Source organism: Xenopus laevis, chromosome 4S (assembly GCF_017654675.1).
Source record: "Xenopus laevis strain J_2021 chromosome 4S, Xenopus_laevis_v10.1, whole genome shotgun sequence".
Taxonomy (NCBI): Eukaryota; Metazoa; Chordata; class Amphibia; order Anura; family Pipidae; genus Xenopus; species Xenopus laevis.
Window position 1 is genome coordinate 61,235,791 of NC_054378.1, and position 16,708 is coordinate 61,252,498.

At 34.7% G+C, this 16,708-nt stretch overlaps 1 protein-coding gene across 6 annotated transcripts in view; it reads left to right on the top strand.

The window, feature by feature from the left end:
• The window catches only part of zzz3.S (zinc finger, ZZ-type containing 3 S homeolog), a 50,245-nt gene that overhangs the window by 25,734 nt on the left and 7,803 nt on the right, over window positions 1–16,708 (top strand). For 5 of the 6 annotated variants that reach the window (XR_005960956.1, XM_041561319.1, XM_041561320.1 and 2 more), the window contains 8 exons: window positions 6,053–6,191; window positions 6,645–6,734; window positions 10,162–10,309; window positions 10,393–10,511; window positions 10,707–10,775; window positions 12,961–13,062; window positions 13,929–14,024; window positions 15,431–15,577. Coding sequence is in view for 5 of the 6 variants with exons in the window: in XM_041561319.1 (XP_041417253.1) it covers window positions 6,053–6,191; window positions 6,645–6,734; window positions 10,162–10,309; window positions 10,393–10,511; window positions 10,707–10,775; window positions 12,961–13,062; window positions 13,929–14,024; window positions 15,431–15,577 (910 nt within the window). In the remaining variant the exon portion in view is untranslated. The remainder of the gene's footprint in view (window positions 1–6,052; window positions 6,192–6,644; window positions 6,735–10,161; window positions 10,310–10,392; window positions 10,512–10,706; window positions 10,776–12,960; window positions 13,063–13,928; window positions 14,025–15,430; window positions 15,578–16,708) is intronic. The other variant, XM_018260720.2, reaches the window with a different exon arrangement.

Sequence of the window (16,708 nt, forward strand, 5' to 3'; positions counted from 1 at the left end):
TTGTACAGGTCTGTAACTTATTAGCTTGCAGGTCAGTATGCACATTAAAGCTGCATTGCCAAAGACTGCAGTTTGGGTGCATAATCATTTCCAAGTTTTACTGCAAATGAGCTGGCCCACACAGAATAGTGCACTAAGAGAGATTAGCGCAAAATGCACAATGTGCAAAAATGGAACCCATTTTTATCCCCTGTAACAGTGCAATTTCTCCTCCAAACATGGTGTGTGCAATGACATCCAAAGAGTTCAATTTTGGTCTCATCTGACCAGACTATAGTCTTCCAGAATTTCATTGGCTTGTCCAAATGTTGTGCAGTAAACTTTAAACAAACTTCAACATGCTTTTTTTTCAGCAGTGGAGTCTTTTGAGTTGAGCATGCATAAAGGCCATGTCGGTTGAGTGCATTACTTATTGTTTTCTTTGACACAACTGTACCTGCTAATTCAAGGTCTTTCTGAAGCTCTCCACGGGTGATCTTTGGCTCTTGGACAACTCTTCTGATTATTCTTTAGTCGTGGCTGGTTTAGGGTGAAATGATGTTCTTTCCACCTCCGGATTATGGCCCCAACAGTTCTCACTGGAACATTTAGAAGCCTAGAAATACATCTGTGACCAGTGCCATCAATAAAGTTGCAAAGGTTTAAAGAGAGCCCTTTGCTGTCACCCATCATGAGATGCTTCTTGTTTGATACCTTGATAATGAGAAAACTTTTTCTAGTCCATCAATTAGGACTAAATCGGCTGATATTAATTTACACTGATAGGAGGCAGGATTGCTTTCTAAATACTGACAGATTTCAGTAGGTTTCTTGGCTTTCCATGTATTTTTTTGCCTCTCTTTCTTCATATTTTTCAATACTTATTCCCTGTGTCATTCCACTTTATTACACATAATTGATGGACTTGCTAGTTTTGATTTTTTTGTGTGTGTATGGATTACGGTTATTACTGACATCTGGTGTAGATGTCATGTCTATAGCCCTTATATTTATTTTCCTGGGTGTATATGTCTATCAATTTGCAGGTAGGACCGGTACACGCTAGATATGTTAAAAAATATTTATTCACATACCATTTGTGTCCAAAGTTTTGGTCCTCATCAGGACCTTTAAACAGTGATCAATATGTGACAAATACACTCTTAACAAGTGAACAATGATGCCAAAATTGTCCCAATAAATAATGTCCCAATAAAGTTTATTCAAATTCTGTGCAAGTCTTTTGAGCAATAGAAAAGATTATAAAGTGCAAATTGTGCCTTCTACCACTGGATGTTGCTCACATGTTAATAAAATCAATGTGCAAAAGTTACATTGCTGTATGTCAATACATTCAAAAAAATGTTTTGGTCAATGTAAGTGCTTCACCATTGTAACATCAATAAAGTGAAAATATACTATGATAAAAAGCATAGCCTTTTTCTCATATTAAATAGCCACGTGAGATGTGATTTTATACAATGTTGTGATATACAAATACAATACATCACCAATAGTGTCAAAAATTGTGAATTAGCTAAAAATTCCTTCATAAAAAAATCTTGAAATTTCATATTGGGCACAGTACATCCTGTAAAATATACAAAAACTTACCATTATATCATCATAAATTTATTGTATAAATCAACTTAGATTCAGATGACTAGTTTAGACCTTTAGGTGTGAACCATTCAAACTCATGAATATAATATATATAATAACCCACATGGGCATTTAATAAACAACCATAGTTGATGTGCATGTACATTTTTGCTTTATTTCATATATTATGCCTGTGAGTGGATGTGTGAAGTGTTCACCTAGTATAAGGCTGCTGCACATCACACACCTCTTGCATCTATTTTCACCTGGGTGAACATTTAAAAATGCTTGACGGGTTGCAGTATACTTTAGTATAGGATCTGAGGGGCTTAATTGCTCTTTTAAACTCCAGGCCCACTAATAAAAAAAAAATGAATCAACATACTGTGCTATATTTTCCCAAAGAGTGCTATTTGAGGAAATGAGTTAAGCATGCAGGACAGCCGAGTAATTTTATAGTTGAACTGAAACTCTCTAGATATATAGTGAATAAAGTACCTCCTATTGTAAAATATAAGGATTTTATAAGTCACAAGTTTCATGACAATATAAAAGCACCAGGCCAAAGGCCGAGTGCTTTTCTACAGGTCATGGAACTCATAGGTTACTTCTAATATCCTCATATTTTCCAACAAGGGGTACTTTATTTATTATAATACACAAGTTTTAGGGGGCATATTTATCAAGGGTCGAATTTCGACTTCAAAAAATGTTGAAATTCAAAAAGACCAACCAAAATTGTCTCTTTTTTTTTGGTCGAATAGATCTGTTTTCGATCAAATAGGTCCGTATTCGGCCGAATACGAATCGAAGGTATGGCGAAGTTTTCCCCAAAAAAAACTTTGATTTTTCAAGTCCATGATAAATTTCGATATTCAAATTTTTTAATTTTTTTTTTTCAAATTGAATTTGGACTATTCCCTAGTTGTACACAAAAATCCCTCAAAATTCGAATTTTTTTCATTCGAAAATTCACCTTGATCTTTGATAAATCTGCCCTAGTGAGTTGTGACAAAAATGACATCACTACTCACCGATTATAACTGATGGCATCACTAGTCACCGTTTATAAGGATATATTTTATAAGATATTCATGGGTTTTGTGCATTATACTAATATACAAGCATCAGCAGCAGTTACATACTTGCCTATATGTGAAGCCAACACATAGAAACACATTGTTAAATTATAAAAACCATCACCTGAAGCAATTAATTAATTCTCTGCCCGCATCGCAGATATTGCATGTCCTGCAAATGGAGAGTGATCCACAAAAATGATAGAAGACCTTGAAAAAATGTGCAGCAAGTTTCTAGAGGGGTTACCCAAAGAAATGAATTGCAGACACCATCATTTGGCTAGCGTCATAAGGCCTAATGAATGAATTAAATGTTTCATATTTAAAAAAACAAACAATAGTTCTGACGATACAAATATTTATTTGTGTAAGTGATTATAATCCATATAGTGATCAAGTCAAAGTCAAAAGTAAAGCAAAAATGTACATGCACATCAACTATGGTTGTTCATATTATTAAATGCCCATGTGGGTTATTATAATGTGTAAAAACAATTCAGCAGCCAAAGGAAAGAATTGGCATGCACAGATCATATATAATGGCAGTATTAGATCCAGAGAGAGCAGTTGTGGAACTATGGTTAATGCGACTGCACTGGGGCATTTGGCAGAGACCCGCCATGATCCATCAAGTTGTAGATGCATGCCTATCGATCAAATAGCAAATAAGTCAAGGTGTGGAGACTTACAAAAATTATTTTTACAGTTGGTGGCAATTAGATTGTGTCACACCCAAAGGTTTAAATAGTCATCTGAATCTAAGTTTTTTTGTGGAATAAACAGTAAGGTTACTTTTAAGTATCCTGCTAAAATCTCACATAAATGACACAGTTAGCATAGGACCTGTGATCCAGAATGCTTAGGACCTGGGGTTTTCCAGATAACACATCTTTCTGTAATTTGTATTTTCATACCTTAAGTCTACTAGAAAATCAATTAAACAATAATTAAACCCACTAGGCTTGTTTTGCCTTTAATAACAATGAGTTATGTTTAAGTTTGGATCGAGTACATGGTACTGTTTCATTATTACAAAGTAAAAGGAAATGGTTTTTAAAAATGTGCATTATTAAATTATAATGGAGTCCATGGGAGACAACCTTTCCGTAATTTGGTGCTTTCTGGATAACTGGTTTCCGGATAACTGATCCCATACCTTTTGTGTTTTATGGGTTAATGTTAAACAACCCAATCATTAGCTCTGATTTTCAGTAATGTAGATGAACTAACTGAACTTTTTCTATAATTTTGATTATAAGAGAATGTTATGCATATTATTTTCAAAATAGTTTGGACTATCCATGCCAAGTGAAAAATTACTTAGTACTTAACCATGCAGCCCATCAGTTAGTAGCTCTTAAATCAGCCCATGTATGGGATAGATTTCAGATTTAGTACATTTAAGACAAAAACCCTCCCCTGTGGGCAGACGGGTGAATTACAACTTTTGACAATGCTTATAATATGGGACTGAATCAGCTGTTTCTCCAAAATCACTGGTGAAGAATCTGTGGATGTAACATTGGACTTAGCCTACCCAAACAAAAAAATCAGCCTCTGCCTATGACTTTAGTGTCAGAGGACTGAAAGCTTATGGGGTTATTATTTTTTTTTTTTTTTTGTGCTAAAAATCATGAATTTAAATAATGGTTTAAAGGGGTTGTTCACCTTCCAGACACTGTTTTAGTTGAGTTGTTTTCAGATTGTTCACCAGAAAGACTTTTTTGAGTTGCTTTCCATTTTTTATCATTTTTTCCAAAACTGAAGATTAATGTCTTACTCTGGCAGCTCCATTATCCGGGAACGGATTCTGAACTGTTACAATTTGCTACATTAGTTAATACATTTATCAACACTATGTTTGGAATATTAGCAACTATTGTATCAATTCTATCAGCTGCCTTTAATGAAACTTAGAGATGCTGCTCAGCAGGGACAAAGATAACAAATGTATCAACTAAATGTATCAATTTAGAACAGTTACAGAGTCTGACCCATCCCTGAGCTGCTTTAGACGGTGATCAATTAAACTATACTTGAATATTAGAAAAACAATCACAAATAGAAAGTAATTGCAAAAAGTCTTTATTTCTGGTAAACTGAAACTAACTGCACTGAAAAAAGTGTCTGAAGTTGAAAACACATGTATTTTTGACTTTTATTAAGTGGAGAAAAAAAGACTAAAAGCCTCAAATGTCTAAAAGCTTGCAAGATCACACAGAAATCAATGGGAGTTATTTTAGGCAAAATGTAAACTATTTATTTAACTGGAGTTTTTCAAAAAAGTCTGACCTTGTAAAATAATTAAAACACATTTTGGGTTTTTATATTTGGATTTGTTAATAAATAAGCAAAGATTCGAGTTTTTTTAACTGTTAATTTAGTTAAAAGTAAAAAATAAACCTCTAAAATTATGCAAATTCGAATTTTGATAAATATGTCTCCCCAAGTTTCTGCTGGACCTTTCTTAAATATTTTTGTTTAATTTTATGAAATAAGATTCTCTCTCCTCCTGTCCCTTTCTATATCCTTCTTTTGGTTTATATATCCTTTTTCAAAACTTGTACTTCTCCATACTTTCTTCTTATTACAGTTTTTCTACTCTTTCACTGCCTTTCCTCCCCCATTAATTTTTTGTTGTCTCCTATAAGTTGTCATTCACCCTCCAAATTCAGCGTTTTTTCATTTTTTTCAGCATTCACTTTATTTGCTCTTTCTCTCGTTTCCTTTTTGTTTAATCCTGCAAACAATAAGCAAGCCTATTGGGGATTTACTACATTTGACTCTATAGTTAATATAGATATGGGCACATATAATTTATCTGAGGGTATGGAGGGGTGTGTGTATGGATGCTGGGTTTTCATTTGGAGGGGTTGAACTTGATGGACTTGTCTTTTTTTCAACCTGATTTAACTATGTTACTATGATAGAAACTAGAATTACTCAGAATTGAAATACTTCACACAAAACACGTGTTGGTTTCTGCAAGGATTGATGGAAATATGACAAATTCCCAATCACAATGTTTACTGTGGTCCAAGCCTACTGTACTTGTGGGTTGCCAGTTTGTACAGCTGACTGTTTCTAATAAAAGAATGCAAGAAAGGGTTTTTACATCTATATGGATTGTGCTCATGAGCTAAAGCACTGTAATTTAATCCCTACATACATTTGTCCACTCCTGGTTTGTCTAGGTGTGGGCATCTCACAAAGTAGGATTATAAAAAATTGCTTGATATCCTAATATTTTCCGAAAAAATGCAGTGAATGACTAAACCCCATCTTGGATTGCTATTTAGAAATGTTTTACAAGAATGGAACTATACATTGGAACTATACATTTTGGAATTGGTGATTTAATTGAGCAAAGCTGTATTCCTTTGTCCCTTCAGTTATCAAAGACTATTACAGACTATCTCTGTGCTAGAGGCTCAGCGCACTCAAGCTGTTCAAGACATGGAAAGGTTAGGCCAAAACCAAAGGCAAGCACTGACTAATCCCATTGGATTTGTGGAAAATCTTCAGAAGAAGGTATATTGAAAAAAATTGTTACAATATCAAAAGGTTTTTTTTTTATACTACTTGTCATTTTATACAGAAGTGCAACATTTATTTTTGTAAATGCTTACATATGCAGGTATGGGATCTCTTATTCAGAAAACTACTAGCTAGGAAACTGGCAGATGTAGTATTGAGCATTGCATTTAGCAGCATATATTGTACATTGAAGTTATGTTAGGCTAGCTAAGGATAAGCTTCTCGAAGGAAATGTATTTTAAGAGACCTTTAAAGAACATGGAAGGTGCATCCCTAGCAAAGTCTTAAATGAGTATGTAAAGTGGTTGTAAGAGAGGTGTTGAGGTGTAGAGTAGTGTAACAAAAGAGTTGGTGAATATGTGGATTTAAGTTCAATGATGTAGTGTGAAGAAGAGCTGTGAATTGCTTTGGTTGTCAGGGTAATTAGTTTGAATTATATTCTGAAAGGTAGCAGAAGCCAGTGCAGAGACTGGCAGAGAAGGAGCAGATTCTGAGATATATGATCCTGGCAGCAGCATTTTTATGGACAGGAGAGAGGTGAGCGTTACAGTAGTCGATATATGTGATAAGAAGGTGTTTCAGAATTTTGATGGAATTTGGGTGATAAATGATTGTATTGAAATATTCCTTCGTTGAAAGTGACTAGTTATCAATGAGTAGTGAATCATACAGCAGAATCAAGGATAACCCCAGAGCAGTAGGCCAAAGGAAATTGGGTATTAACAGTAATAGACACTTCTGGAATGTTATGGGTTTTGGATGGAGGAAAGAACTGTTTCTGTCGTGGAGAGTTTTAGTGTAAGGTAGTTGTTGGGCATCCATTACAAATGGCTGACGATCAAGAAGAAACAAGAATTAAGAGACCTGTGTTGAGATCAGGAGAGAAGAGCAAGGTTTGAGTATCATCAGCATAAAGGTGCTACTGAAAACCATATTAATTAAAGGAGAAGGAAAGGTTAAAACTAAGTAAGCTTTATCAGTGAAGTCTATATAAATACACCAGTAAATCCTCAAAGTAATGCTGCTCTGAGTCTCTGTCAAAAGAAACACAGCATTTCATTTCTTCTATTGTGTACACTTGGACTTCAGTATCAGACTTCCTCCATTCATCTTAAACCTCCAGGGCATGGGCTTGACCATGCTCAGTTGGCTCCTCTTTCCCTTTGCTCCTGCTTTCTGCCTCCTCCCCTCCCTGTTGTAATCTGAGCCCAGAGCTATGAGGGAGTAGAGACTCGGGCAGGAAGTTATGTCACACCAAGGATTATATGGCAGTTGCTATCCTAAATAAACAGAGAACTTATAGAGCCGTTTACGCAGGTTTGGTAAAGAATACCATTAGTTAATTAGCTTGCCAAGTGTACATAGAAAATTGTAAGGGGCCTATTACTTCAAATATTATAGAGATATTGTTGTGTGCTGACTGAAGAGGCAACAATAATCTGTGCACATCAGTCCTAATTTTGTTGTCTGCGAAAACTCCTTTTTACACTTCCATTAATATGTCTCCAAATGTAGCAGATGTGAGGCATCAAAATTCTGATCTACTATGACAATCATGGTACTTATGTCACACTTGACTAGAATTATTTTGAGGCAATTAGTTAGCTTTTCATTGGACTTATCCTGTAACTATTCAGTAGGCTTCAGCATACCAAAATGGCATATCGTATTCTGCACAAGGAACCATGTTTTCATTACTTTTGTGTATATTGGTAAGCTTATCTACAAACCAATGCAAATTATCCAACAGTGACAAATAATCATTGATTGCTTGCTTGCTTTTTTCAGGAAATCACTTTTGGAGAAATTGTATCTGGCAAAGGAATATTTTTGTTTTGCTTATAAATAAGTAATTACAAAGCATAATATATTTTTCTATAAATCTATAAACAGTGGGGGCCCATTTACTTAGCTCGAGTGAAGGAATAGAATAAAAAAAACTTTGAATTTCGAATGATTTTTTTGGCTACTTCGACCATTGAATGGGCTTCTTCGACTTCGAATCGAACGATTCAAACTAAAAATCATTCGACCATTCGATAGTACTGTCTCTTTAAAAAAAACTTCGACCCCCTAGTTCGCCACCTAAAAGCTACCGAAGTCAAGCTTTGATAGCTTTTTTAGGTCGAAGAAAAATCGTTCAATGATGGATTAAAATCCTTCGAATCTAATGATTCGAAGGATTTAATCGTTCGATCAAAAGATTTTTCATTCGATCAAACAAATTGCGGTAAATCCTTTGATATCGAAGGATTTCAATCCGGCAGTCGAATTTCGAGGGTTAATTAACCCTTTTGAGGGTTAACGTTTTGCTTTTTCTTCCCTGCATATCTTTATCTTTTTTTAAGCAATGCTATGAAAATTTTAAAAAGTATCATCATACCCATGACATGATTTCTTGGACATGATATTTAGTAAACCGTTTTTCAGACTAGACTCTCTTTGGACCTTTAGGAAGTTGGTTTGCTATCTGCTTGAATAGAGGACAGACACCCATCCAGGGGGGGGAGGGGGTGGGGAAATAAGCTTTTTGATGGGGTGTCAATATTATTTAAATGCATTCTTCAAAGGAGTATTTGATGTGGTATTTTACACATAATAGGTAAACAATCTCAAACTTTTGTTTTGGCTTTTTAGAATGGTTTTCCAGTTTCAGAATACAACTTGTCTATACTTGTAAATAGGTCTCTCAAGTCTCTGAGATAATGTTCAGTTTGAATTCTAAAAGACATCCTTTTCGGTTTATTTTAAAAGATCTACATTTCAGTAATCCTTGAATATATTTTTTTTTTCATGAATGAATAAACTAGTTTGTGTTATTAGACCAAAGTCCCATTTTGACTCCAGAAAAGCCATTGTGCTAGTTTTGGTATTAAAACTTGCACCAAAATATATGAATTACAGTATTGTCAATAAGGGGCAGATTTATCAAGGGTCGATTTTCGAGTTCATGGGAGTTGTTTAATACTCCCATAAACTCCCATGAACTTGAAACTCGACCAATCGAAATTTATTTAAAAAATCGAATTTTTCAAATTCGGGTGAATAGGATTTGAAACTCGATTCGAGTTTTTTCAGTGTAAAAAACTCGAATGTCAGGAAGGCTGAAAACAACTCCAAATTGATAAAATGATGTCTTCCATAGCCTAAAACAGCAATTTGGCAGGTTTGAGGTGGTGAATAGTCGAATTTGAGTTGTTAAAGGCCAGTGTATGATAAATCTTGAAAAACTAATTCGAATTTTTTTTAAAAAAACTTGAATTGAACTTTAACAATTCCCTAGTCGAATTTGACAGTTTTGGGCAAAAAAAACAAAAAAAAAACTTTAAAATTCGAAATTCTAATTTTCACTTCGACCCTTCATAAATCTGCCCATAAGTGTACACTTCATTGGCCTGGATAAATCTTTCAAGTAGATGGGTAGATATGTGTCTTACTCCACAGAGAACAATGTTTCACAAGGGTAGGCCTATTTATTATGAAAAAAACTTGAAAAGAAAAAACTCAAACACGGCACAATCACAGTCTATTTATGAAAAACTCGTATTGACATTAAAAAGAAAAAGCTAAAATTTTGCCTAGGATATTACATACAGAGTACCAATTAATTTTACTACAGTGTGTTTGAAGGCCACATTATATAAAATTCATTTGGAGAGCCACATCCGGCCCATGGGCCTAAAGTTGAACAGCCTAAACCTAGGACAACTCCCATTGACTACTTGGACGTGGCAGTTTTACATCAAAGTTTTTTGCACTCCTTAAATCTTAAAAATCTAAGTTTTGATAAATCAAATTAGTTTGTGAGTTTTAGTGCAAAGACATTGAAGCGCTGTAAAACCTTTTAATATTGATAAATGTGCCCCTTAGTATTTGCTAAATGAAAGCCAGGTTAAAACTAATCAGATTTGGTTAATATAGTAAGACCCTTTGAGTACAGACTTAATTTTTCTGATTCCTTTAGGTGAATATTGGAATACCATGTCCTCAGAGGATTGTCCAGTTACCAGACGTTTCTTGGGAACTTTATACGACAGGACTTGGAAACTTTGAAAGAGAACTAAGAAAACGAAAGCATAATTCTCGAAGAGTAAAATTAATTTTTGATAAAGGTAGGTACAGAAACTTGGTTTGGTTACTTGTGCATATGCACGACTCTTTATTTTAACCTAACTTAATCATTTTTACATTTCAGTTGGAATAGCAGCTAATGCTCAAGGGAATACAGAGAACAGTAAAGATCGAGATGCTGCCTCATACTCTGTTTTACCCCAGAGTGATAACCAACAAGGCTCTACAAGTGCTCATTCACAGGTAACAGGCATATGGCATATTTTTGTTGAATACTGTATTTTCACAGTGGAATGCTTAGATTAAAATAGATGTTCTGTATAATTTTATTATTATTAGACAAACGTTTTCTGTTTTTTTATTCATTGTGGTGTTTGTGGTTTTTGTTTTCGCCATTTCATTTTTCTTCATATTGTTTTTCCATTGTGTTTAATGCAGATAGGAGGTAGACTTTGTACAGAGACCAAGCCTGGGACCTTTAATCAGTTGTGGAGTGTAGAAGAACAGGTAATCGGGAATAAATGTTGTCCTGTTATAGTTATTCAGTGGATGTTAATTTGATGTCCGTTTGTCCATTATCTTCTAGTTTGTTTTTCCCGCAGTTTTCACAATCTGTACTAAAAATTGTTCTCATCAAAGAACTCAAAACGCTTGTCAATGCATATCAGCTGTAACTATTGTATGTGTTTTGTAAAGAAGCATAAATGCTGATTAGTAGTGAAACGTTTAATACACCATGCTGACAAACATGATCATAGCTGCTTTACTCCTATCACTCCAAAATAATGTGTATTATGACCTGAATAGATGAAAACTTCCATAGATATTAATACTGCTTTTATCTTAAGAGATCAGTATCATCTTAAATTTGTGTAAAGTTTCCTGACATTCTTTATGACTTTCTATTGCTTTTATCATGGTAGCTATATGGTTCATGTATTAAAAAAAATAGCCAAATAAGCTTTTTGGCAGACTGCTTGTGTTTTTTTGTCTTGAAAATTGCCTCCAAGCCCTAAAATGAAATATAAGCCTTCAGGCAAATGGGACCAAAGTCTAAGGGGATGGTGAGCAACAAGCCACTGGTAGGAAAATCACTGTTCTGGGACATTGCTGCAAACTTGATATTCCATCATAAATTTCCCCTATTTCTTATTGAAACCATAACCAGAGTTGTGGCGATGAAGACCCTTTTTAGAATTAATTAAGCAAGTTAATCTCTCTTTTTATGTTTACTGATATTTTTATATTTCCCATACTCGGACCAGTATTGGATGGTGACTTATGAATGTGGCCAGAACGAGTAACAGTCTTATTGTATATGTTTAAAAATCCTGTCATGTGAAAACTCCCTTGGTTTGTAAAAGGACCAGTAACATCAAAAAATGAAATTGTTTTAATTTCATTGCAGTGTTGCTTTAGAAACACTACTATTGTTTATTAAAATAATCTGCTGTGTAGCAATAGAGGCAGCCATTCAAAGGAGAAAAGCTCAAGTTACACAGCCAATAGCAGATAAGCTCTGTAGAACATAATGGTGTTATCTGTTATCCACTATTTATCCTGTGCCATATACCGTAGCCTTTTTTCAATTTCCACCATTGCTACACAGCAGCTTGTTTATATGAACTATAGTAATGTTTCTGAAGCAAACAGATCAGTTTTACCAGTGCAGGGCAACAGTACATGATATTTTCATTACTTGAAAACACTTTCTTTTTTGGTATTACTGTTCCTTTAATGTGGTCCACACTCTTGATGGGTCTGCCTAGATCATGTTATGTTACAGGTCTTGACCTGGCAGTCAAATGACCAGAGTAGCTGAATTTTGGCCTTCCATATTATTGCCAAATCTGACAAAGACCTGCTGTTTTTGGTAACCTCAGCAAAGTAACAGATCTTTGAGTGTACAGCCAGATTTTTTTCTTTTGGCCTAGGTTTGACGGCCAAATAAATGTATATGGGTGCACTACCATAAATAAAATTGTATATGACGATAGTGTTTCATAATTACAATCTTAATTAATTACATTTTTCAACAAGATTATGTATTTTAACTAATACTGTGTGGTGTTTGAAAGTTTGCTTGCTCTCTTGAATTTGTATTATTTCTGTATAAATATGGCCTAAAACTTGGCCATACTTTTTAATGCATCTTCTAAAACTAGATCATAAGAATCCAGTTAACCAAATCAGTCAAATACATGTTTATTGAAGAAAATTATCTCAATTACATATTTGTGTGGCAAATGTATGTGAGCCATTGCTTTCAGTAACTGCTGTGCCCCCTTTGGGCACAAATAACTGCAACCAGTTATTTCAGTAACTCTTGCAGACTTGCACATCAGCTTGAAGGAATTTTAACACTTTCCTTTTCAAAGAACATTGGGAGGTTGAGGGACGTTGGTGGACTGCCCTCTTCAGATCCTTCTACAATGGACTATAGGGACAGCAATAGAATCAGTACAATTTGACTCGGCAAGTAAGTGGCCAGATTGGGGCCAGATATACTTATTTAGCTAGCTCAGATCGGGCAATAAAAGACCAGCTTTATTTGATTCAGCTATTCTCAACTCATGCAAAACAATACAATTTGATTTGAAATATAATTATGTCTGCTTATCTGGAGAAGTGTTTGGTGGGAGTGAAAAAAGCATTTAAGATATTTTTTTTTTTTTTTTTAACGGATTTTTAGAAAAAACTGGAGAGATTACTTCTGAAATACCCCCCGGAGGAAGTGGAAGCTAAGCGATGGCAGAAAGTTGCTGATGAATTGGGAAATAGGACTGCAAAACAGGTAATTTATAACAGCCACATTTTTCTTCTACATCCCAGAGTAAAATCTGGGTATTGAAAATATGATTTGGTGGTTAACTTATTCATTAAAAGTGTTCACCTTTTAAGATAACTTTTAGTATGTTATAGAACGACCATATTCTAAGCAATATGTAAATTAGTCTTCATTATTTATTCATTGGGAATTACTTGCCTTCTTCTTCTGACTCTTTCCAGCTTTCAAATGGGGGTCACTGACCCCCATCTAAAAATGAATGCTCTGAGCTTCAAATGTATTGTTATTGTTTCTTTTTATTATTCATGTTGCTATTCTGACAATCTCCTATTCATATTCCTTTTCATAGTCTTTTATTAAAATCCGCGCATGGTTGCTTAGGTAATGTTGGACCCTAGCAATTAGGTTGCTGAAATTGCAAACTGGAGAGCTGCTGAATAAAAAGCTAAATAACTCAAAAACCACAAATTTTAAACACAAAAAATTAAAACCAATTGCAAATTGTCCCAGAACATCACATTCTGCATCATACTAAAAGTTAACTCAAAGGTGAACAGCCCTTTTAAGGTTGCATATGTGCTTGCTGCCATTGTGTATGCAACCTTATGCTTGAGTTGCAGTTAGTGTGTTTTTTCCATACTCTATCAAACTTCTGTGCAAAATAGGGGCAGATTTGCCCAAGTCTAGTAATGCATACTTAATAAAGTAAATATCTGGTAGAGAAGTAAAATCTAACTAGTGATTTATGGGTTACAAGACCAGGGCAAAATTGGTAGTTGTTTTGGATCTCACTTGAATACAGATAATGTGTATGAATTATCGGTGCCCAAAATTTGTTGAATAATAAGCATATGCAAATGTTTTATTTTTAGGTGGCTAGTCGAGTGCAGAAATACTTTATAAAATTGACAAAAGCTGGCTTACCAGTGCCTGGAAGAACACCTAATTTATACATGTGTGCTAAAAAGGTAAGATTATGAGCTATTATTATTATTATTATTATTATTATTATTATTATTATTATTATTATTATTATTATTAAGGCTTATGTGAGTGATTTGTTAGAACACTATGTTTGTTAGAACACAACTTGTGTAGCATCCAGTCACATTTTCTGTGGGGTCATATTTTGCAACCTGAAATCAGGGGATGTGGGAGATGCAGTGCCTGTGAATTATAAACTAAACTTGTAAATGGAGGGATAATGTAGCCCAATCAGCACTAATAAAAGAAATTGGGATGGGGCCAGTTGTATTAAAGCATAGTAATAAAAGGGGAAAAAGTGCCCTTTCTGCCATATTGTTTATGCAATATGTTTATTATTTGGGGTTTAAGTTAAAGCTTTGCTTTCTAGTAGAAATGTAAAACAACTCCTACCTATCCTCGAGGGTCCCAACCTAGCCTTCAGATGTAAAGTTCACCTGAGTTTGATAGTGTCCATCTCAACTTCTCAATAACTGTATTGTGTTATGCTTGGTGATAGCCTGTGCCATATTTTCTTCCTGCCTGACTTCTACAGTTTAGTCTGCGAGTGTACTTATTTGTTGTATGTATGATTGATGTGTGTGTTTAAAATAAGAAATAAAACTTACCTTTAAAAAAAAAAAAAAAGAAATGTAAAACAAAAAATGGGATAATATAGAGCACATCTCCTCATAAAGTAAAAGCACTGTTTATTATTTCATTAAAAAACACAAGTGGCTGCTGTGGAGTAGACCTTAAAGAGATACTCACACCAGAAATTAAACCTTTTTTACATCTGTCATAACATTGTCTTTGCATGCTATCTATAATTCTGCCAAAAAAGTATTTACAGATGCTTTAACATTACCCATCTGTTCCCCCATGTTCCTCTCTGAGGGGGCTGCCATATTTGAGCTTCAGCAGTCTGTTAGCATTAGAAACTCTAACTGAAATGTTGAGAATGGACAGTCAGGTTGGCAAAACTGTCAGGTTTAGGAACTTGAAGTGACAATTACTTACAAAAGCAGCTTTATCAGTGAAAAACATGACCAATAGGTAACTTTTGATGTACATTAATATTTTGAATAATCATTTTTTAGCGTCAGTATCACTTTAATGCTTAAAGGGTGTTCCCAAAACGTTTAGGAATCTACTCCACAGCAGCCACTTGTATTTTTTTAATGAAATCATAAACAGGGGCTCTACATTTTCCCCTTTTTTGTTTTGAATGGTCACAGCTTGAGTAGTCCTGCATGGGTGCAGGCACACCTAATTCTCAGCACTCTGTTTCATGACACTTTACAGAGGAGTCAAGGGTGAGTCTGAATTGTTGTGCTAATTTACCTTGTAAAACATTTCATTGATATGAAAAATTATGAAAGAACATAACCTTTTATTTATTTAAATTTAGTCTTCAGGCAAACGACAGCACGCCCTTAACAAATATCTCTTCAGACCATCCACCTTCATGACGTCCCATGAACCCCCTGTGTACATGGATGAAGAAGATGACCGTTATAGCAGAGACCTAGATGCAGCTGGCGATGAAGGATTATCGGTAATCTTGTAAAACAATGGTTTCGAAGTTCTTTCTGTAAAGCCCTGGATGACATCTAACATTTATGTTGGTGATCAAAATTAAATTGTGGCAATCTTATCCCAAGAAAAGATGCACAAACAACAACCATTGTTCATTAATACTTCCTGTTTGCTGTACGATAAAATTATTTTTTAACTTTCCTGCATCATAGAGAGTGTTATGTATCCAATACATTGCTACATAAAGCTTACCCTATAGCTTAAACCTTGCAGTGTTTAGCCAAAGATTCCCATCATAACCCAGCATAGTATATATGATTCCTATCTTTATGAAGTAAATCATAGTTTAAAGGGCATGTAAAGGCAAAAAAATAAAATCCCATTTTTAATTTCTTTAATGAAAAAGAAACATATCTCCAATATACTTTAATTAAAAAATGTGTACTTTTTTTTTTTTATATATAAGAAACCTGACTGTATGTAGTGAAATTCTGAGATTTATTGCCGTGGATCGGAATTGTCAGATGGTCTCGAAGTGCTCTGCAGGGAAACACTCATACTTATAAACAGCAGGGGAAGCCCCCACCTTACTTCCCAGCCATGCAGAACTCAAGCAGCTTTGTTTGTTTCCCTTTAGGGCAGTTGGCGACTGTGTAGAGATTTGTATTGGATTTAATTTTTGACTTTACATCCCCTTACTTTTTCCAACTCCGGTGGCAGGGACAAAGATCATTGAGCCAGATTTAAACAGATAAACTGGGATTCTATTTGGAGGATTATTTTGCTGCAGCCACTGGTTCTTGAGAGTTGGAGAAAGTTTGTATTAAACAATACAAAAACTATAAAATCCACATTAGATTACATACAGATGAAGCCACTTGGATTTGTGAGTTAAATGCGTCATGACTCAGGGTTAATTGAAGAAACTGGGTTATCTAAAGTCATCTTAACTCATTTAATGCATTTAACCTTTTCATTAGCATACCAAAGCACCATTGTTCACAATGGTGAATGCTTTAATTAGATGGGATGTTGTGACACAGTTTTCTGTGTTAAATGAGATAAATGGGATATCTGTGTTTAGTTATTCTGTGTCAAACAGACAAACCAAAGTGGCTGCATCTGTAACACAGGACCCAGTGCAGTCTGT